This window comes from Bison bison, unplaced genomic scaffold, assembly GCF_000754665.1.
Source record: "Bison bison bison isolate TAMUID 2011002044 unplaced genomic scaffold, Bison_UMD1.0 scf7180017864460, whole genome shotgun sequence".
NCBI classification, from domain to species: domain Eukaryota; kingdom Metazoa; phylum Chordata; class Mammalia; order Artiodactyla; family Bovidae; genus Bison; species Bison bison.
Window position 1 is genome coordinate 3,146,752 of NW_011495022.1, and position 27,850 is coordinate 3,174,601.

At 41.0% G+C, this 27,850-nt stretch overlaps 1 protein-coding gene across 1 annotated transcript in view; it reads left to right on the top strand.

Annotated features, from left to right (window-relative positions):
- PDE11A (phosphodiesterase 11A) overlaps window positions 1-27,850 on the top strand; it is a 423,540-nt gene that overhangs the window by 316,413 nt on the left and 79,277 nt on the right. The window contains exons 12-13 of the mRNA XM_010859770.1: window positions 12,046-12,192; window positions 12,454-12,561. Coding sequence (XP_010858072.1) covers window positions 12,046-12,192; window positions 12,454-12,561 — 255 coding nt within the window. The remainder of the gene's footprint in view (window positions 1-12,045; window positions 12,193-12,453; window positions 12,562-27,850) is intronic.

The following is a 27,850-nucleotide window of genomic DNA, read 5'->3' on the forward strand; positions in this document are numbered from 1 at the left end:
TCTCCTTCATTCTTTTCTCTCTGGTTGTCAAGTTGTTGTCACATTTCTTAGGGAATTATTCTCATTTTCTGTCCTGCTTTATGAGCCTTTCCTTCCACCCCATTGCCTCCAAGGTATTTTCATTTTAATAGGGAATAATTCTCTGATTTATGTTAATGAAACTCTAATGATGATGTTTCAGGCAGGCAGAAGAGAGCCCTCACCTGAAATTTTAGATCTTTCCTCCCAGCTTGGAATGCAAACGGTTATCTTTTCAAACCATGTTGAAATCATATTTGTGCATAAAATTGCATTTTTTTTTCCTTTGCACCATTCCCATCAACAGTTGGGAATTTCTGACCATCTTTTATAAGTTTCTGTTTGTGAAATTAACATCTGAGTCTGCTCACTAAATTCAAACCTTCAGAAAAACTGCAGCATGCTGAGACTAATAGCAGAAAAGTTAAAGGTGTTGGGTGAAGTTTTTGTTTTCTAAGATGCCTAGATTGTTCTGAAGCTAATATAGAAGGGCTGTTGGTTAGAGTCGTTAGTATTTAACCTATAGGAAGCTAACATTTGAAGTGTCTTTTTGTAAATGGAAGCAATGTTGAGTAAGTCTGTATTATTCATTACAGACTCTGTGTTACTTCCTAAATGATGGCTGAGGTTATCATCTATAAATCTCTTTAGTAATACTGTTCAATTTCCTACCCCTCTTTTAATACTCTTCATGTGGACTTAGAGACTTAGATAAACTACCAGTGAGTACAGAGTATACCCCCCACCCCATCACACAATTGTAGAGTCCCTGCCAAGTGCCCTGTACGCTACCAGGCACCGTGGAGCATGGAAGAAGCACATCTCAGGTGAGGCTGTGGCTGAGAGGGGCAGCAAGGACTCAAGCAAAACCCACAGCTCAGCACGTTGAAGTTGAGGTGGGCAGGAGGCCATTAAGGTCCAACCGAGGGTATGAGTCAGAGAGGCAGTGTACACACGGATGGTGGTTCTGTCGGAGCCGAGATTGAAGGCGACAGTTCACTGGGCTGGAAAGGCCATGCTGGACAGGCAGCACTTGCTTTAGGGTGTTCCTATCTCACAACTTCCTAACAGGTTGCCAGGTGATGTTGATGTAGTTGGTATGGGGTCCAACTCTGAGAATCACTGGCTTGGGAAACTTTTCCATGAAAAACACACAAGATGCTTCTCCGTAGATTCAGAGATAGCATAGCTATGTCTCTGTGGGTTTCCTTTGCCCCTGCTTTTTTAAAAATCTTTTGAACACTGTAAATCATCTAATATATCTTTTATATTATCTTTGTAGAAGTTATTAGGAAGCCTGCAGGCAAATTTTTGGCTATCCATACAATGCACTGATGATGCTGTGGCATGCATTTTGTCTAGTAACTTCACTTCTGACTATGTTTTACGTTCCTATCCTTATTTTCCCTTTGATTTGTCTTTCTGGCCTATTTTTAATTTCCTTTTTCTCTGTTATTGCCTGGATCTTTGAAATCCACATTAAACAATTTTAAAGACAAAACAGGTTATGTCTCTTTCACTGCCACCAGCAACAACAAAACAGCACTTTGATATACTATATTGAGTAAACTTTAGGAAGAAAGCAGTAAACTTTAATAACAGAAACATTTTTTTTTCAAAGAGAAATTACTTCGGAGTGCAGACCTCACTTAGGGACCATAGGCTAGAGGAACAGATATTTGAAATTAAAGTTTCAGGTTAATTTAATTTGAAATTAAAGTTTCAACACATCATCTGCTCTTAGGGCTGGTTCTATTTACCAAATACAGTGCTTTTAAGATCACTGTAACATACAAAATCCAAGGTGGATTAATCTTGTAATCTTACTTTTAAACAATCTTCTTTCATAAAGCAACTATGGAAAACATGGAAATATATAGTCATAGACTATATCAACTGCATGTGTTAAAGAGGAAACACTTGATACCTTTCTTTTAAAAACTTGTACTAAATGGTTTGTAAGTAATTTTTATTTACGTGTTTATCTGTGGCTGTGCTGGGTCTCTGTTGCTACGCGAGCGTTTTCTCTAGTTGTGGTGAGCAGGGTCTCCTCTCTCGTTGTGGTGCCCTGGCTTCTTATTGCCGTGGTTTCTTTCATTGCGGAGCACTGGCCTAGGCACCCGGGCTTCAGGAGTTGCGCCACGTGCATTCAGCAGTTGCGGCTCCCAGCCTCTAGAGCACAGGCTCAGCAGTTGTGGTGCAGGGGTTCAGTTGCTCTGAGGCATGTGGGATCTTCCCAAACCAGGGATCAAACCCATGTCTCCTGCACTGGCCAGCGGATTCTTTACCACTTGCCCACCAGGGAAGCCCAGTACTGAATGGTTTTCTACTTTATTTTAAATGTTATATACTAGGAAAAAAGAAATTCTCTTTTGAAATGACTTGTTTCTGTTGAAATGCATTATTTAAATTTTCAGTGCTGCTAATGAGAACTGTTTCTTGGACAAACATAAATAATGAGGGCATATTATTAGTAGAACTCTCCAGGAGCCATGGTGGAAAAGACAGTTCACATAAGGGAAAGTTTTTCTATTTCAAAAGGAGATAGTCACCATGATGTTTCTTTTGCTTCTCACCATGACAAGGAAAATATGTGGGAATCATGCTTTCTCATGAAGGTTGTGTTGCTGCATGAAAGATAACAAAGGCAGTTTCTGAGATTAACAGGAAACAGTTATAGATAAGATTGTTTCACCAAAATAGCTCAAGCAGAAATAAAGGAAAGGCCCTATGATTTTTAACTTACGGTGAAATTTCTGAAAATCACATAGGAAGAGATGATAGAAGTTTCATCCTCCTATTAAGAGGATCAAAGTAATAGGTCTGTTCAAGCCTAGAAAACCAAAGTGAACTATACAATAATTGAGAATAATTAAATTTTAGCAAGAGAAGGGAAATGTTGCACCCAGAGTTTGTATTTCTTTAAACTTTGCTCTCTTTTTCAATATAGTGATATTGACTACTAATCTTCCTTGCTTTTATACACTTAAAAAAGACAAATATATAAAATGCCATTTGACTTACTTAGCCGTGTAATGGGAAGCTCTGCCATTCCATGGAAAGCTTAGGTATTCACAGGTACCCGGACCCTAGTGGCAAACAGCCTCTAGGGAAGTTCTTCTCAAACACGAGTGCATATGCGGGTCATTTGGGGATTGTGTCCAGTTAAGAACCCATGTTAAACTACAGAGGAATCAGGAGAAAGCTTTGGACCTCCTTCCCCAAATCACACATAAACACATTCAAGCCAATCTGCCTACGTGGTTCAGGAACCTAATTCCTGCTCTAAGGGGTATATTTGAAAACCTCAGAGTATAAAGTGGCTATAAATATTACAGTGATCTATGCAACTCCAGAGAAGGGCATGGTCACTGTGGGATAAGAAGGAATGAACCTCTACAGACGGTGAGACTTGAATTCCAACTGGCAGGTTAAGGAGAGAGTCTAGCCTTGTAGGTGGAAGGGTAGAATAATCTGAATCCGTGGAGGTAGAGATGAGAAAAAGGATAAATTCCCCAGCCTGATGCTTCCATGGAAAACTAGAAGATGAAAACCCTGGATGGGCAATGTGGAGCCAGTTTATGAAGATACTTGGATGCCAACTAAGGAATTTGCTTCATTCAGCAGGCCACACTCAGTCCTTAAACACATTTAAAGAGGGAGTGACATAGTAAAAACAGGATGGGCTGAATTAAAAGAATAAAGTCTAAGTTTTTACATATAAACATATACTATGTTTATTATTGGCTTTAGCATGAGGTGGAACAGGGCCTTGTAATTCTTTTTTAAAAACTATTTCTTGGCAATTCTTGGACATTTATATTCACTCTTAGGTTCTAAATTTTACTGCTTCTATATATAAATGTAGCCCATGAACTGCAGAGTTTGACTGTGCCGTTGTGTGCCCAGCCCCAAGAACATGAGGAGGACTCAGGTCTTCGCATCCCTGCCCCCCGCGCCACCAGATGGCTTCCCAGCCTTCCATAGCTTCTGTGTTGTGTGTAGATGAGTGAGCCTGTGTAGCCTGCAAATGTGCTGGGCCCACACCTTCTTAGTCAACTGATGGTGCACTACCTAAGCTTCATTGCTCCCTCTTTTTAGAATTCTGTGTCTTTCCCAAGCTTCACATGCAGCAGAAATACCCCAGCTTTCCCTCTTCAGAAGTTGGTGTAAGTTAAGTAAGCAGCCTCATATACTGTGCTGTGCTCAGTCCTGTCCGACTCATTGCAACCCCATGGACTGTAGTCTACCAGGCTCCTCTGTCCATGGGATTTCCCAGGCAAGAGTACTGGAGTGGGTTCCATTCCCTTCTCCAAGGGGTCTTCCCGACCCAAGGATTGGAGGATCAAACCTCGTCTCTTGAGTCTCCTGCAATGGCAGGAGGGTTTTTTACCACTAGCACTGGCTGGGAAGCCCTCATACTGAGATTCATAAGGAACTGTGTCCTCCTTTCTTGAGGAAGAATAAAATTAGTTACAATTTATTCCTTCACCACTGCAGAGGGGACTAGGTACCATCCAAATCACTAGTTGCTTCTGGCTCTCCTTACAAATTACTAGTTACTTCTAGTACCACTAGTCCCTCTAAAGCCTGACTGCACGTCCCAGACGTCCAAGAGAAAGCTTCCCAGAACCCCATCTAGACAGAAGGGATCCCTCATCTCCCAGCTCTCCACCCACCATCCCACCTGCTTGCTGCTTCCCTTATTTTACTCTGCTACCTTGGCCAGCCAAGCATGGTATCAGAGTCCCATCAGTGCTCTGCTGGTCAGTGCGAGCTAAGGTCCTTTGCCTGAAGTCTGCCTCTGCTCCTGAAGAGGACAAGTTAGTTTTTTCAGGATGGTCTTGAGAGTATTGAGCTGATTCTGTGTTCACATTAAATCAAAACAAAGCTAACACCTGGAGCTTATTTCAAGCGCAGTTGTGAGTTTAGAGACCTCCCCGAGTGGATTCATCCAAGTACAGATCAAAGCATCGTCCCTTCAAATGGATTCAGGTTGACCATCATAAAAAATGGATCAAGAGGCTAGTCATGCAGGAATCCCAAGCACTGTTCATGGTGCACCTAAGTTAGCTGCATAATGCAGGCTTAGGAAACCCTTTGGCTTGGCAGTGGTCCATTTTTAGAGGCAGTATAATAGTTAGGAGCCAGGCTCTAGAAAAGATGCCTCAGGTTCAAATCCATCTCTACCAATCACAACTGTGCAAATGTGAACAAACTGTCTATCATCTGTTTCAGTTGCCTCATCTGTAACATGCGATTAGGAATAGTCCCTACCTCTAGGGTCCTTGTGAAAGTCCAATGAATTAATATACATCCAGTGCTAGAAGAGTGCCTGTCATGTATGTAGTAAGTGCTATAACAGTGCTGGCAAAACAAAGAACTTTGCAGTCCCTTCTGGATCACCACAGTCCAAGGTCCTGTCTTCGTTATTTCATTCATCCCAGGGTCTTCTTGTCAAGAGGGATAAGTGGGTGAGTGGCTCGGACTGGCAACACAGTTCCCCTTCCAATTGCTAGGGCAGGACGACCATCCACTTTGTTGTTTCTTCCCATTTTCTGAGCATCATAAAATGTAATATTCATGTGTCAGGGGATCCAGGCTAGTATTTTAACATTTTACAGCCTCTTTGTAAAGCTACCTTTTCAGTTTTAGAGGAGGCAGTTTTATGACTCCCTTTGATAACCACTTAACTATGAAGACCCAAACAAAGAAGAGGAATGGTCAGAGGATATCAGGAACTCCCAGACAGCTAGAGCCCCACTTCTTGAACATTATTCAAATTAGCTCCAGGACTCATAATTCTGTGTTTTCATTTATTGCTGCAATAAAGTAAATGGTTCTTTTATCCAAATGTTATTTCCTGGCTATTAATTCAGTAGCTATTTTGGATTGTAGCACTCCTCTTTGATTTAGGGAAATGGTACCTTATAAATATTTAAAAGTTGAAGACTGACACTTGGAGAAATTGACTTTGATTTGTTTTGTTAATATCCTATGGCTAGACTCATTACAGGTTTGGAAGATGCAGCCCCATTCTCTACTTATAAGAGATGAGGTGCTTGTGGCTCTATAACAAGGAAATTTGGGGATGCTCTTCTCAAATCTTTTGTGGACTGGATCTCCGTGTATGCCTCCAGGGAACACACACGACTCTCTTCTTCATATATTTCTCCAGAAACTGCTCTTGAACTCAAGAATGTAGTTGAAAACTATCGATACTTCTCAAAATAGCTGAAAATGGTCATAGGCTTGGGACTTTCTCTGCATCTACGAGTGTCAGCAAGGGTTTACGACGGGGCCCAGGATGATCTTTACACTGGTATGATTTAACCATGGATCAATCAACCTATTAGGGGGAAAAAGACAAGGTCAATAAGGATGGGTCTTGGTGAACCAGAGGCCATCCTACATTTTTCAACCTAATGTTCTTATTTCCTTTCCATTAACATTTCACAATGAAAAAATGCCTATATTCTTTAATTTTGAAGATAATTAAGGGAATTTAGTGCTTTTGAAGGATAGAGGATTTATAATGGCATCAGGGAAGGCACTATAAATAACCCGCGAGACAAGGGCCACCTGGAAAGCAGCAGTGCAGTCTCCATCATCATTTCTGCTTCCTGGCGACAGGCTGTAAGAGGGTCATCTCCCTTGGCCAGTGCAGAACCAAGCTCCTCTCCTTAGACCAGAAAGACCTGCTTGTTCTGGGACAGGGCTTCTACCCTCTTGGGAAGTGGTTTTCCAGCTGTATTTGAGTTTGAACAAATTATAACAAACACAGAACATTCTAAGTACATGGCATTCTCTGTATGCAAAGCCCTGAAATGTGTGATGGAAGTAGACAGTCATTCTGGAGCTTCTTTAAGGGAAAGAAACATGCCATCTGCCTCTGAGATCGTTACAGCCTAATGAGGTCAGGATGACACAAGGGAACGTACCAGGGCACAGAACAAGAGAGAGGGGTCCACATGATTGCAGCCAGGCTTGTGCACATAGATACAAAGGGATTAGTCCAAAGGCTGGCTTACCTGTGAGCTCTCCAAGCTGACCAGTTAAGGCACTATTTAATAAAGATCATTTTAATGATTACTAGATAAAGATGGTACAGTAAATACACTCATTTTCTTTTGTTGAAACCCAACTAAAATAACAACAAAAGGGCATGTATTCTCAAAGATATAGAAATTGGGCAAGGACTTAACAATGATAAACTTTTTAAAGCTAGAAAACAGATGGATAAATATTAAGTAATCCAGCAAACCCAAGAAAGACAAAATAAGCTATCAGTGGGAAAAGCTGAAAGGTAAACAGGTTTATACCACAGACCCCTCCCCATCAAACAGCTCAGGAATTGGCTAAGTAAGTACCTTTGGAAATAGAGATGAAGGGAAGGCTATCAACAAGAAACAGAGAATCTAAGAAGCAGTTTGACCTCCAGATTCTTTATCCCACCCTCCACTCTATAAAGACTAGAGGCTTATCCTCTGAAGAGGGGATAACAGCAGGTCTCTGGGATGGGGTTAAACAAGTGCAGAGCTTGAGGGCAGGAATGCAGGCTGAAAACAAGAGGATTGAATGAAGTTATAGACCGGTGCTGAGTTTCTTCTCCAATCTCTGTTCCTGTATATAAGAAGATTCTTCTCTGGGGAACCTGAGTAGCTAAAGAGAAAAGACCCAAAGATACAGACATTTGATGGCTTTCCCAAGGAAAGGGGTCAGTCAGATCCCTGTCCAGAGAAGCCCCCAGAAGCTCTGATAAAAGGAGCTTTCCGGGCTCTGCTTTTAAACAGGGGCAGAAAACCAAAGATCACCACACAGCTGGGCAAAATCTCTATTACCTCTAAAGCCTTGACTATGTTAAAATGATTTAAGGAAGGATAAGCTGATTGAGAAAGAGACTAAACTATCAACCATGAGTGGATTAAGAATGTATTTACCATTGTGCTGAATACCTAGAATGGAATATTATTCAGCTTTAAAAAAGAAGGAAATACTTTTCTGTGATACATTGTGGACGACCCCTGAAGACATTTTGCTAAGTGAAGTAAGCCAATCGCAAAAGGACAAGTACTGCATGATACCACATCTGAGGTATCTAAAGAAGTCAAACTCGTAGAGACAGAAAAAAGAATGATTGTTTCTGGCAGGGTGGGGGGTGGTGGCGGATGGAGAGTTGTTCATTGAGTACAGTTTCAGTCTTGCAAGATGAAAAAGCTCTAGACATCTGTTGCACAATAATGTAAATATAGTAAATAATACTGTGCACTTTTAAAAATTTGAGAGGATAAACTTATGCCATATTATTTTAAGGGAAGCCCCAGTGGCTTGGTGGTAAAGAATCTTCCTGCCAATGCAAGAGACATAAGAGACACAGGTTCTATCCCTGGGTCAGGAAGATCTCCTGGAGAAAGGAATGCCAATCCACTCCAGTATTCCTGCCTGGGAAATTCCATGGACAGAGGAGCCTGGCAGGTTACAGTCCTTAGAGTCACAAAGAATCAGACAGGACTTGGGGATTAAACAACAACAATGTATGTTTTTTTTAAACCACAATAAAAATGAGAGAGGCTAAAACAAAATGAAGAGAGTGACATAAACTCTGAAGGGAGAAGAAAATGTCAAGTAGAATTATTGACATCCTCAGAGTGGTAAGAGAAGATATTGCATCCATCAAACAAAATTAAGGTGCTATTAAAAAATAATAAAAAAAAACACAAACAAAAAGAAAATGCTTAGAAATGAAAGCTGTAGTATTAAAATATTAAGGAGAGGTTGTATTTCCTAGAAAGATCAAAAAGAGATAAAATGAAATACAGGACAGGAGGAAAAGGAAAAAAGAAAAAACAGTCTAAAGTTCAGATAAAGGGAATTCCAGAAAAATAACAGACGGGAAGAAATCATTAAATAGTGCATTTTTCCATTTTTTCTAGAATTGCAGTTCATGTTTTTCCAGATTAAAGGACACACAAAGTACCTAGGGTTATAAATGAAAATAAACTCACACCTCGGCACATTTTCATGACATTTCAGAACTCTGGAAGCAAAAAGAAGATCCCACAAAAACAGAGAGGGAGAAGGAATCACTTCCAAAGGTAATGGGTTCATAATAGCTTCTGACTTCTCCAAAGTAGATCTAAAACTAAAAGAGAATGCCCTCAACATTCTACTGGCATGACTTCCAACCTAGAAACTGATATATAGACAAATCTTCAATCAAATGTGACAATAATACGAAAACCTACCAGACATGCAAGCTCTCATAAATTTACCTAGCACATACATCTCTTCTTGGGAAGCTATTGTAAGATGTGTCTCACTAAAATAAGAAGAGAGCCAGGAAAGAGAAAGATGTGGGGTATAGAAATAAAAGAGAGATGAAGACACCCCCAATATTATGGTGAAGAAACGTCTAGGATGAAAGCTATATGCGAGGCAGAGAAGACTACAAGTCCCAATTAATAGTTCAGAAAGTTCCAACAGAGATTTCTTCATAAAACTGTTGGAATACTCAAAGCATCTGAACATTTTCAGATGAGATTTAGATAATTAGTGGAGAGTTTAGAGGTTGAATTAGTGATCAGGGTGGAGAAAACTAAGCTCACCTTAAGGAAGACAATTTCTTAACTGTGAGAATACAAAATCCTATCAAGGGAAAGTAACCATAGTAAATTGCATGACTTAGATGTGAATTTCTTTTACAGAGTCATTACACTATAAATCCTGAATATTTCTCTAAACAAAGTTACTATATTATTATACTGAGGAGTGAGAAGGGATGGTATATGAGGTAGCAAAAGTTGATAGATACAGAATAAGACAGCTTCATCTTCAACAGGGAGGAAGCTAATAGATAACACTTAAAACAGAAAATCATTTAAAGATAAAATCACAAGCACCTTACTTAGCCAAAAAAAAAAAAAAAACGTATCTAGATGATTTGAAAGTGGTTGCCTCTAAGTAAGGGAAAGTTTTGACTCAAAGAGTTCTGCTAATGTGTGTATGTCACTAACCTTGCAGATCTAACTTACTCTTAAAACTATATGCATGTATAACTTTGATTTTAAATTATTTCTAAAGCAAAAAAAGAAAAAAAAAGATAATAAAGTGTTTAGCATGAGTCCAGGATCTCCAAATAAGGACACCTCGACACAAAGACCGTTTCCGTCACCACCGTGTTGGAATTTCACAAACCTTACCTTTTTCATTCTAAGGAGTTAGATTCTACAAATATGTTACTATAGTAAAGTGATTCTCTGAAAGATAAGCCGACTAACTTTTTTGAGCTACTACTTTTAAACTGTATTTATGTATTCGTTTTTGGCTATACTGGGTCTTCCTTGCTGTGCGCAGGCTTTCCCTAGTCGTTGCAGTGGCTTATCTTGTTGCAGAGCACGGGCTCGAGGGTGTATACGCTTCAGTAGCTGTGGTTCCCAGCCTCTAGAGCACAGGTTCAACAGCTGCGGCTCAGGGACTTAGTTGCTCTAGGGCATGTGGGATCCTCCTGGATCAGGGATCCAACCTGTGTCTCCTGCATTGGCAGGCTGACTCTCCACCACTGAGTCACCAGGGAAGCCCCAAGTTGATTAGTTTTTTAAAATGTATTTATGGCGGTGCCAGGGCCTCGCCACTGAATGGGTCCTTCTCGAGCGGAAGTGAGATGGGGCCACTCTCTGCCACAGTGCCCTAGTGCCTCTCATCAGGCTGGCCTCTCCCCCTGAAGGGCACAGGGCCTCAGTAGCGCCTCCTGAGCGCAGGCTCAGTGGCTGTGGTGCACGGGTTCAGTTGCCCCATGGCATGTGGGATCCTCCAGGACCAGGGAGCGAACCCACACTGGCAGGCAGACTCTCCACCACTGAGCCACCAGGGAAGCCCCCACGCTCATTAATTTTTAATAAAATTAACCAGCAGAATAGCAGGCAGAGAGTCTGTCTGCAGTTGTTCATTGTTCTTCCACGTTGTGGTGAATAATCAATGCTTGGATTTTAGCCTAGAGATGTATGTTTCTATGGAGGAGAATGGGGCTGGGAAGGAAGACTTGATTCAGTGGTTTCTGGGATGCTTACAGGGAGGAGAACTGGATTTTATTGCTCACTGTAAGTGGTCCCAGAGCATAAATTACTCCTTGGATAATTTACACCCAGTGACTAGACTAGGACTGTGCATACAGAATGGTCTCTGATAATCTGAAAACATAGAAATGATTCCCTTACCAAGCGTGGCCCAAAGAATATGGTAAACTCAGTGGAACCAGAAAATAAAGAAAAATATTCCCAAAGAATTTTTCTTGCCTTTAAATTTGAGGAGGGCAACAGATTGACAGCTGCCTAACATGAGTGTTTTGAAAACACGGAATCTGTACGACCAGTATTATAACGACGACGTTGTGATGTTTTTATAGAATGACACTATATTGCAAATTTACTCCTTTAATGAAACATATGCCCTCACTAACCCTCCAAACATCTCTATCCTATGAAGAAACACATTTTGCACTAGAAATGTGTTGGCTAATCCCTTCCACCTTTCTGAATATACAGAACGAGTGTGTAACAAAGAACAAGTGCACAGCGACAGCATTTAAGGCTGCAAGAAATGCGGCAGAGTGCTGTATGCCCCTGTCCTTCCCCCAAAGAGCAGCAATTAAAATTCACAGCTGCTGGCTGCCCAGATGTTTCTTGCATTCAGTGCTCTGTAATATGCATCTGAATATACTGTCTGACTGCAGTTTCAGTAAACTAGACAGCTTTGTATTCTAAATTCAGCAGACTAGATCCAGGGTGTATATTTTTTTTCCTCCAGATTAGCTCCCCTCTCCCTTCTCCCCTCCCCTCCTCTTCATTTGCTTGGGGCATTAGCAGTTCAGAAACAAAAGACATTTCTAGCTCAGAGTTTAGCTGTATCAGAGTGTAAGTGCAGGTCAGGTCTGATTTATGTGGCATGTCTGATAAGCAGGAGAGGAGAGCAGGATGAAGGGCCTGGAAAAGCTGGTGAACTTGGCTTGACTTTTATCTTGTGCTTTTGTAGGCAGCCAACATCCCCCTGGTGTCAGAACTCGCCATCGACGACATACATTTTGATGACTTTTCTCTCGACGTTGACGCCATGATCACGGCTGCTCTGCGGATGTTCATGGAGCTGGGGATGGTACAGAAATTTAAGATTGACTATGAGGTAAGATGTTCGGTCATGGGGCTCCCAGAAGTGCACCCAAGAACGACGTGGTAGCCACTTTGAGCCTTGGGTTTCCCAAATATTCATCAGGGATGATCATGCTTTCCCTGCATACCTGGTGGGATTACTGTGGGAATCGTGTGAGATGCTTGTGGAAGGACCTCAATGTTGAGGATTCCTCAGACATAAGGTATCATTTTGATCATGGCCCACTGCAGACACATGGAATTGCCTGATGTAAACTTTCCCTTCCCGTTTCAGACGCTGTGTAGGTGGCTCCTGACAGTAAGGAAGAATTACCGAATGGTCCTGTACCACAACTGGAGACACGCCTTCAACGTGTGCCAGCTGATGTTTGCGATGTTGACTGTAAGTGTGTTCGGTGACAGTGGAAGGTCATCTGCCACTTGTGAGGACCTACTGGCTTCCCCTTCACATGCCCATTTCTCTGACAAACTGCCCTGTGATTAACTTTACTTTGGAACTTACCTACCCTGGTGATGGGAGTGTATATTTCACAACGACCTCTGAGCTTTAAGGCTGTAAAATCACTGATCCCTTGGAGCAGGTATAGTCTTTGAATGATTGCTTGAATCTCTTTTTAATGTTTTATCTTGGGAAACTGGCTTTTTATAAACAGAAGAAATGCTTGGGTTTTCAAAGCCACCTTTTTTTGCAGAGAATATGGGGATGACTGACTAAACAAAGAGATCTGCTGGATAAGACCCCATAGGGGAAAGCCAAAGAAGGGATGTATGAACATTACCCACAGGGACATGGAATCCTGAGAGATGCTTATCTGGAGAAGGGCCAGGGAGGCCGTGGGAAGGAAGGAGTAGGAGTGTATGTTCCCAGGGTTTCGGGCACACCAGGCTTCAAAGCTCCGCTCCAGGCACCGTAACAAAGTGAAGGTGGCCAGTCTGTTTTATAGAAGCAGCTGGGGCAGCTGGCCAGAGGTAAGCCTTGGAATTTAATCTAAAAGCAAATGTTTGTGGCAAAGACTAAAACAGAATCCTCTCTTCATCTCCATTTTCTGGCAAGAAATAAGGCTCATTTGGTCTTATTTCTACTCACACTGTTAAGCAATTATCAATTAAAATGGTTTCTGGCTTAAATATATTGGTTTCTTTAGCCTCAAGGTGATATGTACATATATGTGTATCCATATGCGTGTACGTAGGCATACCTGCCACACAGAAAAAGAGAAGATGAGTTTAAGATTCTCATAACGTAAATCTAAATGCCTTACATCTTCGCACCCAGATTAAAATTTACCCCCCGAAAGAGGGAACACCCAATGACAAACATTTTCCTTTGGTCCACATAAAGGAAGATTTCTGCTCCTTCCTCCTGAAGTGCTCTGCACTCTTCTCTGCCTACTAAAATTTTGCTCACTCTTTAAAATGCATTGATCTAATGCTGCTTTTCCCATGAAGTCTTTCCTTTTCCATAATCATCAATAATTTCAATAATCATCAGTAATCGTGTCTTGTACAACACATCTTTCTTTCTGCTGTGTATCTGAAGTTAAAGATCTCTCATTCTCCTGTAAAGTAAGCAGCTTGAGGCTAAAGAAGTCATTTTTTGTTCTTGCAATAACCTTCATTTATTTGCTCAACATCTATCTGCTGAGCATGTCACCAGCACCCTCTACTCAATCCTGTACTTGGTAAGCTTTCAACAAATTTGTGTTGGATTGATTTGAACTGAAATACACATATAGCATAAGAAGATGGGACCAAAATGTCTTCACTTTTACACTCAAGGACTTGTTTTTTTTTTGCGGATGGGTGGCAGGGGAGAAGGGTGTCCACAACTGCTTAAGGAGCAAGAAAAATAATCTGGAAAAACTGGACATCTCACTGTAACATACACCATGAAACCAGGCAGCCAGTCAAATGAGGAAGGAAGAAGCGTTGAACAAGACCCTTAAACGTTTAAGAACCAATGTTTCATGAAAAAAAAAAAAAACTCTCATTTTACTTTTCCAAATCAGATCTCATAGACAAGTAATAATTTTTTGTGTCCAGAGTTCATGTATATGACTCACAGAGAACATCCAATAAAGAAATTATTAACCTATTATTTTGGAAAACCTATGGATTTATGGTGAATCACCAAAATAAGTAAGCAGGAACCTGTTCAACGAAGGACTGAATTATGTGAAGTGTTAGTCACTTGTCTTGTCCAACTCTTCGCAACCCCATGGATTGTAGTCCAACAGGCTCCTCTGTCCATGGAGTGGGTAGCCATTCCCTTCTCCAAGCAGGAAACTTGTTCAGTGAGGGATTAAAGATGTCATAAACAGAAACAGATTTTACAATAAGCCTTAAAATAGTCCATCCTAAAGGAAATCAGTCCTGAATATTCATTGGAAGGACTGATGCTGAAGCTGAAACTCCAATACTTCGGCCACCTGATGGGAAGAACTGACTTACTGGAAAAGACCCTGACGCTGGGAAAAATTGAAGGCAGGAGGAGAAGGGGACGACAGAGGATGAAAAGATTGGATGGCATCCCCAACTCTATGGGCATGAGTTTGAGTAAACTCCGGGAGTTGGTGATGGACAGGGAAGCCGGGCGTGCTGCAGTCCATGGCATCACAGAGTCGGACATGACTGAGCGACTGAACTGAACTGAAGTAAAAGAGCTGGGATAGAGGAAACTGGTAAGAACTGTGTGGTCGAGTGGGCATTTAGGAGAAGAGGGAATTCATACCCAGTTTTCTTTAGTAAATTTTTCCACAATATGGACAATCTTGATCCTTTTCAAGAAACTGAAGAAGGCAGAGCTCTCAGAATGTTACCACCATGGAGACACTCGTTCTGCCTAAATATTTCAAAGGTAGAGTTGTTTTTGCAAGTCTGCTCAGCAACCTTGAAGAATATCACTGTTTGAGAAAGTCTGGGTTTTGTTTTTGTATTAACGCTAGCTCAAAAAGAGAAGAATTTACTCTTAAAATTCTCTTGGCCAGGGGGAGAAGGAGCTAGAGGTTGAAAAATAAATGCATGATTTTGGAAAGAATACCTTGGTGAATGTTATTTTTTTTTCTTTTACACTGAGTAGAATAGCCACATTTGGAAAAGATATTATTTTCTGTTCATTAAATGTTTCTGAACTAAGGGTTACAGTTGGTTGAAAATGTCAGCTTTGTCCGTAACACAAGTATTCTCTCCAACTTGACCATAGTCAGACTGGTTAATCAGAACTTTTTCACTAAGAAAGTAAATATTGAGATAACAGAGATTACTTGATCAGGGGCAAAAAAGAAAGTGAGCATAATTCACTCATCAATTCTAACTTCTGAATACGACTTTGGTAAGCAAAGTAGGCAAAATGATTACTTATTTCCTTGAGCAGCCACTAAGGCTTCAGGCTTCAGATACTCCCGAATACTATTAGGGTCTTTCACTGTTTTGCTCTCATCAGTGATTTTATTTCCATTCTAGTTATCTTATATTCCACTTCCACGTGTTGAATTAGAACTAAAATTCTCTATTAATATGAAAGGAAAGTTATAATTAACCCCTGCATTCATTCAGCTAGCTACAGAGGTGAGAGAGCACGGCGCACGTGCGCTGAATTTTCCTCTAGATGGCGCTCCAAGGCAAAGTTTCCCAGCCAGTTGCCTGGAAAGAAAGGGGGCGGATGGTGTTGATCTTACCAACATTCCCTGAAGACGCTTCTTTTCTTCTAAGAAAAGAAATACTGAGGCACGCACCCCACACTCTTTTCTTAAAAGAAACATCAGCAAGGCCAGTGTATCTGAAAAGAACCCTCCTATCAGGACAGACCTGTATTAGGACGGTCTCCTTGCCTGCAGCGCTATTAGTGCAAATATTACGGCACTCTCCTTGTGTCTTTCTGTGGATGTGTATTTTTCCAAGCCCATTGTCTCCAGGAATGGGAAGATGCATATTTGTGTGTCACTGATGAGCAAACCATGACACGAAGTACAACAGAACAAGCAAATTACATGTAAGAATCAGCTTCCTAACCTTTAACTCTATAATCATTTCAAGCCCAGAAAATAGCTTGATTCAGAATTGTGTTTTGCAGAAGTATTCGAGCTCATGTCTAAGTAACAAAAAGGCCTTGTTTCTTTAGAAATTAAAAAGAAAAAGAACAAACTGCATTGTCGAATAGGCAATTTGATGTATAATGGTGGAAATTTAGTTCACTGGGAACCCTGTTAATGACTTATTAATTTATTACAAGCCTCTGGTGTAGAATTCCAAATATTAAAATGAAAGTGTCCATCTTATTCTTTGCTTCTAAAGAGAAACTTAGGTAGTTAAACATTACCAAATATTTTTAATTCCTCAGATAAATGCAGTATAGAGTGCCAGTTACTATTTGCAGTTAAAACAGGGAATAAAAAGCTGCAGATAGATCAAGAATAATTATACAAATTTTCTTTATTTATAGAAGCTTGTAGAATAAATATTCCATCAAGCACATACATAGTGAAAGATAATAAGCACATTTCTTATATGTACAGTGTAGACCACATAAAGGAACCGACCATGCTTTTGTTTGTATTCTGGAAAATAAAAAGGCATGTGGTGATGCCAAGGTTGCAGAGACATTTTAAGGTTTTATAAATGATGTATGAGCTCTGACAGATTTTCCAGGGGGAAAAAAAGGTTTCCTTAAGAGTCAGTATTCTTTACTATCCCATAAATGTACTCATTAGCACTTTGGGGCATGCCCTGTATCCTGTAGGGCTCAATAAAGATTCATTGAATGAGTGGATTTAGTTTAGGGTAATATTATTCAGGGAACTATGCTGCTCAGTGTCCAGTTTTTTCAAAAAACTATAAAATGATGAACAACTATCATTGCTAGAAATCTTGTTCTTTCTTCATATCACACTAAGGTTCAGCTAGGGTTCATATAGAATATTATGATCTTGCAGAATTCACTGGATATGAAAAGAGACAAGCACACGATCACATTAAAATTGATGGCGGTGCTGGTGGCTTGGTGCTGGTGGGGAAAGGCAGTTAAACACTAATAATAACCAAGTATCGCAGCAAACACACTGACACCTCCTGACATTTACGGGGGCTTCTTAAATCTTAAATGTGGAGGTAGCGCGTTTAAGTCCGTATTTGGATTGTCAACAAGGTTATTTTCAGAGATAAGCCAAGTCGTTTTATTGATAATTCAAACTAGAGAGCAGAAGGGACGTTTAGGAAGAAAAATCCATCCTGTTCACTAGCTTGAGGATAATGTGCTGTCTTCTGTCTGCCGTTTTCAGGGAAGTCCTTGATTTTTAAGGTAGACAGTTTCTTCTGCAAGGAGATCTTAGAAACGCAATTAGAATTCCCTTTCCCCTTAACCCAAAGAAGGACAGAACTAGTTGAATTTTCAAATAAAATGTTTTTGCTCTATAACAAGACTACTAATCTCAATGGAAATCTAAATTCATTGTAGATTGTAATGTTGTAAGGTACAAAGAGATCTATGGTTTTATTCTGTAACCAACAAAAAAGTAAGAAACAATATTTACATTTGTAATCATCAAACATCATTTTTACATTGCATTTCCTTATCAATATAAGTAATAACTCGTTATATTTACTAGAAAATAAATGGCAACATTATCCTAATAATACAATAAAATCTGCATATGAGAAAAACCAATTCTTTGTCATGTGGGCATACCTAGATTTCTGGTGTAACTTCAAAGAAAGCACATTTTTAATTGAGGAAAGGAGTGATTCTTTTATGTTTTTGCAGAGTATCAGCACTGGGGGCTGTAAATTAACTAGGGAGCTAATCAATTTGAATACTGTGTCTAAATTACATTTAAGACTCCTGGCTTTTAATCATTTAAGAAGGTTTCTATTTTTATTCTCTCTGGCCACCTCTCAGAGCTCCAGTGAGGCACTCCATGCTTCTAGCTGACACTTCCTTTATCCACATTTATTTTACAAAAGGAAAAAGGCAAAGCAGCACATAATTAAGAAACTGGTGTGCTAATAATCAAACATACAATTGGGCAGAAGGATAATCCACTCCACTTCCTCACACAGGAGAGTACCCTCCATAACTCACTTTAAGCGCTGCCATTCATGAGTTATGGGTCATTCCCTTTCTAGTGAAAATAAATTCTCCCGCACCATCAGCCAGAGCTGAGTATTTTTCTTAGGACATGTAAATTGTAAAAGTGTATGAACATAATCATGCTGGCATTTGGGGGGGAGTGCAAGCTCTTGCCTGTGGACACAGGCTTGTAAGGAAATGTGTGTGATTTCAGGGCTGCGGTTGCCTGGTTACAATATAGGATTTTTTATTAAAGTTAATTTATTCCTGAGATTTTTACGGTGTTGGTAAACTGCTTAATCTGTCACTCTGTATTTTATGACTCCAGCCAAATCCTGCAGGTCAGGGAGACCCGGCAGCAGAGCCATGGTCATTTATCACAGCCTCTATTTTCCACAGCTTATGACTCAGTAGTGGCAGTTTCTTGAGGCTGAATGAAACCTGGCACCTAAGGGTGTCAAGCTGGGGACTTTATAAAGTTTTAATTTTTTTCACTAGTCTCATGTTCAAGTTTAGCTCAGTGATGACTAGTGAAAATTTGGGGTAAGTTTTGAAGAGGTTTCATATTCTCAAAATTCATCAATCTGGCTTCTTTGTGGCATGTGAAGAGGACTGTCTCTGCACAATTGATGTTCACCAGGTGATCTTCATTCTCTGGGCTCACACAGCCCATGTTCTATTCAATTCACTAGCAGTTTATCATAAAATATAAACTATATTTCTAAACATGAAAAAGCAGGCTGTCTTTATCCTCAAAAAATAATAAAGCATATTCTTAGTATTGAAAGCAAAAAACGTTAAACACCTAATATGTTTTTCCTTTTGTCTTTTTTTGAATTACAGTATGCTTGCTATATACATACATGTAGCTTTGCTTTCATATTACCTGAATTGAAGTAAAAATTCAACTTTTAAAGGCTTATTAGATATTTACTCTTTTTTTTACCATTTTTCTTTTTACCATTTATATTTGTTTTTGCACATTTTATCGAAATATGAGAGCAGAGATACATTGACCGATTTTTATTTGACCACATCATGACTTCCTGAGAATGAAATGAAGAGTATTGACAGATGCCAGAGGTTTGCTTTGAAATAGTCTAGCAAACAAATGAAACAGAACATGTGAGGGGATAAATGAATCAAGGCAGCAGAACGTGGCTTCCTGCTAAAGTTAGGTAACGAGTACTTAGGTATTCAATACAGTATTCTATTTTTCATATGTTTTTAACTTTACAAAATAGATAATTTTTTTAATTAGGATAACAAGTAGGTTAAAATTAAGTCAAGGAGGTAGTTAAAATTATTTAATAAAATGATTAAAGTCAATTCATTTTTTAAATTCATGCTACAAACAGTTACTCAAACATGTATGCTTGTACCAGTTTTGAGAGGCTTCCCTGATAGCTCAGTTGGTAAAGAATCTGCCTGCAATGCAGGAGACCCCGGTTTGATTCTTGGTTCAGGAAGATCCCTGGAGAAGGGATAGGCTACCCATTCCAGTATTCTTGGGCTTACCTTGTGGCTCAGCTGGTAAAGAATTCACCTGCAATGTGGGAGACCTGGGTTCTATCCATGGGTTGGAAGTATCCCCTGGAGAAGGGAAAGGCTACCCACTCCAATATTCTGGCCTGGAGAATTCCATGGGCTGTATAGTCCATTGGGTGCCTGGCCATTTTGAGTCTTACATGAGTAAGCATTTGCCATGTTATTTGAGATTCAGAGAGAAGTTGTGTCCAAAACATGACTTAAATTTTGCAATTTGATAATAAGTGGCTTCAAGAAGCTTCTGGTTATAAAAGTATTCAAGTATAGACTGTAAGGTCTTCCCAACTCTGAACTTGACAAGCAAAGGCTCATTGCAGACTTAAATCAGTATTTAATTAAGGCCAAATCAATTATTGACTACATTCATCTTGAAAACGAAGAAAAGCAAATTTGATCAAAACTGTCCCATGCCTTGTACACCTGAAACTAACACAACACTGTAAATAAACTATACACCAATAACAAACAAACAAAACCCCCCAAGCTGTCCTCCCAGGTAAACCCAAGCTATACTCCCATTGAAACTAGACAAACTACAACTGGTTTGTATTGTATCAAATGCTTTGGTAAAGGAGCCATGTAAACATGGTGTTGGTTGGTGGTCCCCTAAATGGCACCCCACTCCAGTACCCTTGCCTGGAAAATCCCATGGACAGAGGAGCCTGGTAGGCTGCAGTCCATGGGGTCGCGAAGAGTCAGACACGACTGAGCGACTTCACTTTCACTTTTCACTTCCATGCATTGGAGAAGGAAATGGCAACCCACTCCAGTGTTCTTGCCTGGAGAATCCCAGGGACGGGGGAGCCCGGTGGGCTGCCATCTATGGAGTCACACAGAGTCGGACACGATTGAAGCGACTTAGCAGCAGCAGCAGCAACAACTGGAAAGGTTCTGGTTTCTGGACCTCGAAATAGGACTGAAGTGCCATTTCTTCAGCCTGGCAGATCCAATTATTGGCAGACAAACATTACTGTAAACACCGATCTAGATTTAGATGCAATCTAGATCTAAATCTAGATGCAATAGTTTATCTAGCGGGGTTGCTTTTTCAATGATTTGACTTGTTTACCTGTTGGCTGTGCTGGGTCTTCATCGCTACGTGGGCTTTTCTCTGGTTGCGGCGATCGGGGCCTACTCTCTAGCTGTGGTGCATGGGCTTCTCATTGCGGTGGCTTTTCTTGGATAGCAGAACATGGGTTCTAGGGCACACAGGCTTCAGCAGTTGCAGCTCCTAGGCTCCAGAGTACAGGCTCAATAATTGTGGTGCATGGGCTTAGTTGTTTCGTAGCATGTGGGATATTCCAGGGATTGAACCCAAGTCTCCTAGATTGGCAAGTGAATTCTTTACCACTGAGCCACCAGGGAAGCTCTCAAGTAAGGTTTTCTCCCCACAATGGAAGATTGCGTTGTGAATACCTGTTATTCTCCCACTGAGCTTTCATCACCCACTGTCTCTTGTTGGCAGAGAGGATCTTTTTTAAAAAGAAGATAGGATATGGCATCAAGTATAAATTCATTCATAGGCACTCTTGGTAAGCAAGTGAAATCTACTTTCATCTGAAAGCTTGAGAAAGTCCTCTGCTTAAAACCAATGCTTTGGAGCAAATTGAATAAGTTGGTATCCATCAACCTGCCCCCAGGATTTACATGTTGTACACAAACCATTGTATCTTTCTTTTCTTTCTAAACCTCATTTTAAATCACTATATATTATTAGCCACATCTTGATGCACCAGAGCTGTGTTTGGCTCAAGATGTGCAGTGGCTCTGCAGTGTTAACCTCTTCCAATTCAAGAACAAACATCCATTGTTGAAAGTTCCTTGGTGACCTAGGGATTAGGATTCTGGCTTTCACTGCCTTTGCCTCACGTTCAGTCCCTGAGTAGGGACCTGAGATCCCCCAAGTTGCATGGTGTGGCCAGAAACAGACGATAAAGAATAACCTTTGTGGTGGACTAAAGCACACTCCAAGTGATTCCTTAATATCCTGCCGTCATTCTATTATTACAAAGGTCTTTAAAATCTGTACAACTGCACATACACTCTCACCTTAGTGGCTGGGTTGCACAGGGTGTGAGGACACAGACTCGGGAGTCAGGTTGCCTGGAGTCTAATCCTGTCTCCGTTTCATTCCAATAGTGTATTCTGTTGCTTTGATATCTTCATCTGTAAAATGGGAGACATCAGAACAGTTTCTCCTTCAGAGAATTCTTGTAAAGATTAGACTTGTAAGGATTAGATGGGTTAAGGTATTTGAGGGTTTAGAACAGTGCCTGGCACATACTAAATGCTATACAAGTGGTATCTGTTGTCAGTATTATCCCAAGCCTCTTTTCTCAGATAGATCAATTACTTAACACACACTAGAGCTGGTTGCTCAGTTGTGTCTGACTCTGCTACCCCATGGACTGTGGCCCACCAGGCTCCTGTTTCCATGGAGAATTCTCCAGACAAGAATACTGGAGTAGGTAGCCATTCCGTTCTCTAGGGGATCTTCCTGATCCAGGAATCGAACCCAGGTCTCCTGCATTGCAGGTGGATTCTTTACAGTCTGAGCCACTAGGGAAGCCACTAAGAACTGAACATTTTTGTTAAATGAGTGAAGAAGCCTCTGTAGCACCATCTAATGTTATTATGGCTCGTTGTTTTTTATACTCCTGGATTCTACAGAGCCACAGCCACAGGTGTTAGTCGCTCAGTCGTGTCTGACTCTTTGTGACCCCATGAACTGCAGCCCACCTCTTCTGTCCATGAAATTCTCCAGGCAAGAATACTGGAGTAGGTTGCCACTCCCTTCTCCAGGGGGGTCTTCCTGACCCAAGGATTGAACCTGGGTCTCCTGTATTACAGGCAGATTCTTTACCACCGAGCCACCCGCGAAGCCCCACGGAGTCAAAAAGCAACTGTCAATTTTTCTCTGGCCGTCATGTTCCTCTGTTCCTCTGACAACCACACAGGATCAGCTTTGCCATGGTGGCATGTCCTTGCTGGTTTGAATTTTATGTTGACTGAATGGTAGGAAATCACTGGCTAGTTCAAGAAACACTTCAACTCAGTCTTACTGTTTGGGTCCTTTGGAGTTCCAGTGATTATATGCCCTAGTGGTTGGGGGCAGGGTTATCCCAGCATATGTCCAACCCAACAGAGGACTGTTACAGGAGACCTGCTCAGAGGGTCGTGACAGGCTTTTCTGGAGAGGGTGACATGGAAGCTAGCTCTGTATGCCTTGGTTATCTTTTTACTTAGATATATGATATTCCCGGCTTTACATTTCTGATATGGGCCATGAGGGAATACAGGTGAGAGGGTAGAGTAAAATAATGGTCAACAAAACCCATTATTGGATAACGGGTAGTTAGTTACTGGATCAGTAGCAGCAAACATATCATTTTATTTGAAAATAAAAATAGAATTAAGCATAGGAGAAACACGTCCGAATGTACTTCCTGCTGCCACTGTGTTCGCTTTTGAAAGTATATTGTCTGCAGCACGCAGCTGACGTTTTCTCCCCAGTGTGTGTCAAGTGTAGGTCAGAATGAATAGGACTAGAAAGAAGATGGATGAGGGTGGGGAGGGGCAGATGGACGCTCGGTGGCAGGTGGACACATCTCAGGCCTGACGACCCTCAGAAACCATTTACCAGGCAGCTTTCAATCACAGTCAAGAGATAGGTGCTGCTTCAGTAACTCAGGTATCACAGCCAAGAGAGGTAAATACGCTTTGTGTGACTGTGCTGTACGTCAGGGATTCTTTATTGGGAGGATCTAGAGGTGGGCTCCATGGCCTTGGAACACCATGAAGTTATAGAATAATTTCTGGGAAAAAGGTCCATGGCTTTTATTAAATTCTCAAAAATACCTGTGATACAAATAGTCTAAGAGCTAGAATCTGGATTTCCAAGAAAGGGGCGGGGTAGTCGGCTGTGTAAGACCTTGAAGTATATTCCAACATAGTATACAATGGGTGATAACTGATGGCTTAAAAATGATTCCGGATTTTGAACTTGAGTCTATTACATGGCATTCGATTTTATCTTCTAATTAAATTTCTAGTTGAATTATCTTATGTTGACATTATCCCATCTCTATTCTTACTGTTCCAATTCATCAGCTCGTTCTAAACAGCAGCATTTTCACAGGCAACAATCTCTCTAAATTTCAGTGCATCGTCATTGTGTTTACAGCACTGATTTCCAGAATACAGTGTATAATTATTGCCTGCTTGATAGACTTTCAGGATTTGCTTCATATTAGCAAGATCCAAACCCAATGAAACTGTCTTACAGTTTCAAGATGACAGAGAAAGACACTTGCATCCCTTTCTCCTTTCAAAAAACACACCAAAAATAACAAGGAGAGTAAGAAATGGACACAAATTCCACTCTTTTCATAGAGGGAGGATGGCTTGTAGATTAACAAAGAAAAGGAAGGTCCAACCCAAATGCCTTCAGGAGAAGAGAGTAGAGGAAGGGGTACACGTGAGAACCAGTACTCTCCTAGAAGCTGTCAAAGCTCAGGAACTGGAAGGATCAGATACCTCAGAAATGGGGTGAATGGGAGTGAGGGACAAGGAAAACACTGAGCCCCCAGATTTCCATCCCCTCTCCCTGTAGTCCAAGAACTCCTCTTCCCTTTGTCTATGCAGGAAGCCAGAGTATTTGCCAGAGAAACTGAGCCCCAGACTTGGAGACACCAGTAAAAGAAAAGTTAGGTGAGACGCACCTTGCAAGTAAGAGAATGAAGTGAAAGTCTCCACCACGAGGGTGAGAAGCTACATACCCTTTTCTCAGAATTCCAACACCTGTATTTATGCTCCTTCCAAGCAAGAGATTGGAAAATCCAGAGGAAGTGTTCAGAGTATCTGCACTGGCGTGCGGGGGTCCACAGCAGGACCACCTGGCCGTGAGCTCAGCAGTGATGAGATCAGCCATGTGTAGACACCGTCTCCATGCACGGGTGTGTGGTGAATGTGGACTCCCATGCATAAGTGGACGACCAAGGATATCAGGCATTTGAGGAAACCACCAAACAAAGAGATAAGGAGTTCAGAAGAAATAGGCAATTCAGGGGACAGGAGAGAATTTCAAAGCAGTTATAATCAATACCTTCAAAAGAGAAGAGACCATAATGCATCCATGTAAGAAGAATAGTGTGCTGTCAGAAAAGGAGCAGCAGACAGGAAAATGCTAGTAAATTTAAAAGATTGTTACTCCTGGAAAGTAAGAGGAGATAAGTCAACATGAGCAATGGGAAAGAAGAAATGGAAAATAAGGAAATGAATATAAGAAGTCCAATGTCAAACCAATTGGAGTACCATTCAAATAGGACAGAAAAAATAATGAAGTCGAAATTATTAAGGGGAAAAAAATGACAAGAATATTGTACTGAAGAAAATGAGCCTTCACATTGAAAAGGTTTACCAAGCAATGATGAGGAAAAGTCCCAAACAAAAGAAGATTTTTGTGAAATTGGCAAACCCCAGGCATAGAGAGAAGATTCTAAAAGAGAGAAAATAAGTATCATTCAAAGGATTAGGAACAAGAATGATTTATACTTCGCTAAGGCAACTTTGGAAGTTAGGAAAGAATAGAGAAGTCCTTCAAAATTCTGAATGAAAATGTTGCAACCTAGAATAGTTAGGCAAGCCAATAATTGAGTAGGAGAATAGATTAAAGACATTTCAGTTGTGCAAAGCCTCAAAAAAAAAAAAATCAACTTTCTCAATGTTAAAGAAGTATTAACATCCTTTCTTATGAAGCTACTGGCAGATGTGTTCCCGCAAACTGAGAGAGAAAACGAGGAAGGAGAGAGATGTGGGATGGAGGAGACAGGTGACCAACCCTAGGAGGGGGATGCTGGCAGCAGACAGGAGAATCCAGGCCAAGTGTCAGCTCTGGGCCAAAGCAGGGAACCCCAGGACAGGAAGCGACCTGTCAAAGGTGTGACTGTTCAGAGAGTTGTGTAGGATGTAGGTCGACTTAGATGTTAAAAGCAATCTTAACTCCAGGAAGCTAAACATCCACATAACAAAGGATATAATCATTGGATACTGAGTGAAAAACATTTACAGACTGATCATCAGGTAGGCACTAAGACCCAGGGCACTTAAGTTTCTTTGTGCCTCAGTTTCCTCATCTTAACTGGCAGATAATAATAGTTCTTACCTGTTATGAGAAGTAAGTTGTTGTTGTTCAGTCACCCAGTCGTATCCGACTCTTTGCGACCCCATGGACTGCAGCACGCCAGGCCTCCCTGTCCCTCACCGTCTACCGGAGTTTGCACAAGTTCATGTTCAATGCATAGGTGATGCCATCCAGCCATCTCATTCTCTGACACCCTCTTCTCCTGCCCTCAATCTTCCCCAGCATCAGGGAGTTTTTCAATGAGTCGTCTGTTCACATCAGATGACCAAAATACTGGAGCTTCAGCGTCAGTCCTTCCGGTGAATATTCAGGGTAGATCTCCCTTAAGATTGACTAATCTTGCTGTCCAAGGTACTTTCAGGAGTCTTCAGCACCACAGTTCGAAGGCATCAATTCTTTGGCGTTCTGCCTTCTTTACGGTCCAGCTCTCACAACCGTATGTGACCACTGGCAAGACTATAGCCTTGATTATATGGACCTTTGTTGGCAGAGTAATGTCTCTGCTTTTCTTTGTTTATGAAAAAGTAGGAAGTCAAGATATACCTGGAGTAACAGGCAAATTTGGCCTTGGAGAACAAAATGAAGCAGGGCAAAGGTTAACTGAATTCTGCCAAAAGAATGTATTCAAATCAGATCAGATCAGTCGCTCAGTCATGTCCAACTCTTTGGGACCCCATGAATCACAGCACGCCAGGCCTCCCTGTCCATCACCAACTCCCGGAGTTCACTGAGACTCACGTCCATTGAGTCAGTGATGCCACCCAGCCATCTCATCCTCTGTCATCCCCTTCTCCTCCTGCCCCCCATCCCTCCCAGCATCAGAGTCTTTTCCAATGAGTCAAGTCTTCACATGAGGTGGCCAAAGTACTGGAGTTTCAGCTTTAGCATCATTCCTTCCAAAGAAATCCCAGGGCTGTCACAGCAATAACACAAGAAACGACTTTACACACAGACATCACCAAATGGTCAATACCGAAATCATATTAATTACATTCTTTGTAGCCAAAGGTGTAGAAGTATGTTAAATGGTTGTGGTTCTCTTAGGACAGTGTCTGGCACACAGGAAGGATTATAGTCACATGGGAAACCCCTGAATAACCAAGGGCTAATGACCTACTATATAGTAATATGGGGGGAAATGCCTACCAAATTAGACAAAAAAAGAAAATGGAAAGTTCTTGTCTTTGGGAATCAGGATGGGGAAGGATGAGGGACTATTGGCTTTGGTTCTACGTTTCTAACTACAATTAAATTTTTAAAATCTATTGCAAGTAATGCCTTCAATAAAATAAAATTAACTTAAAACCAATAGCCAGCTCTGAATTTTAAAATGAAGGACACACACAGCTTAGATATGGACTACTTTATCCTGCCCAGATAGTTTATAAACATTCCTATTTGCTATGCAGATGAAATTATATGTATTTCTAATGTAGAAATCTTTTAAAATAAAGTTGTCAACACAGAAACTTTATTATTCAGTTATTTCTACAACAAAAACATAATTAACTAAAAAACAAAGTGTTCATTGCTGTAAGAGAACTGTCTTACAGATATTAGCTAGTGATCCTAGATGTGGAGGAAAAAACGCACATGAAAAGGGAAGCAGTTTGAACTCTACCCTTCCCCTTCTCCTGCCCTCTGATAAAGATTTTAATAAATACTGAGCGGGGAGGCTTACAAGTTAAGGGGGAGGAGGCAGAAAGGCCTTAGATCAAGCAAATGCAGAGCCCTGCATTTCTGCAAGTTCACTTTCTCTTCTAAACTAACGAAAGGCCAGCAGGAATCAGAGAAGCACTGCTGCTCATGGTCATGTAATTACATCACCCTGCTCGCCAGAGATAGCACACCACACCTATGCATTTCCCAAGCAAGCTGCCTGGGGATCGTAAGGAGCTGCATGTAACAGATCTTCCA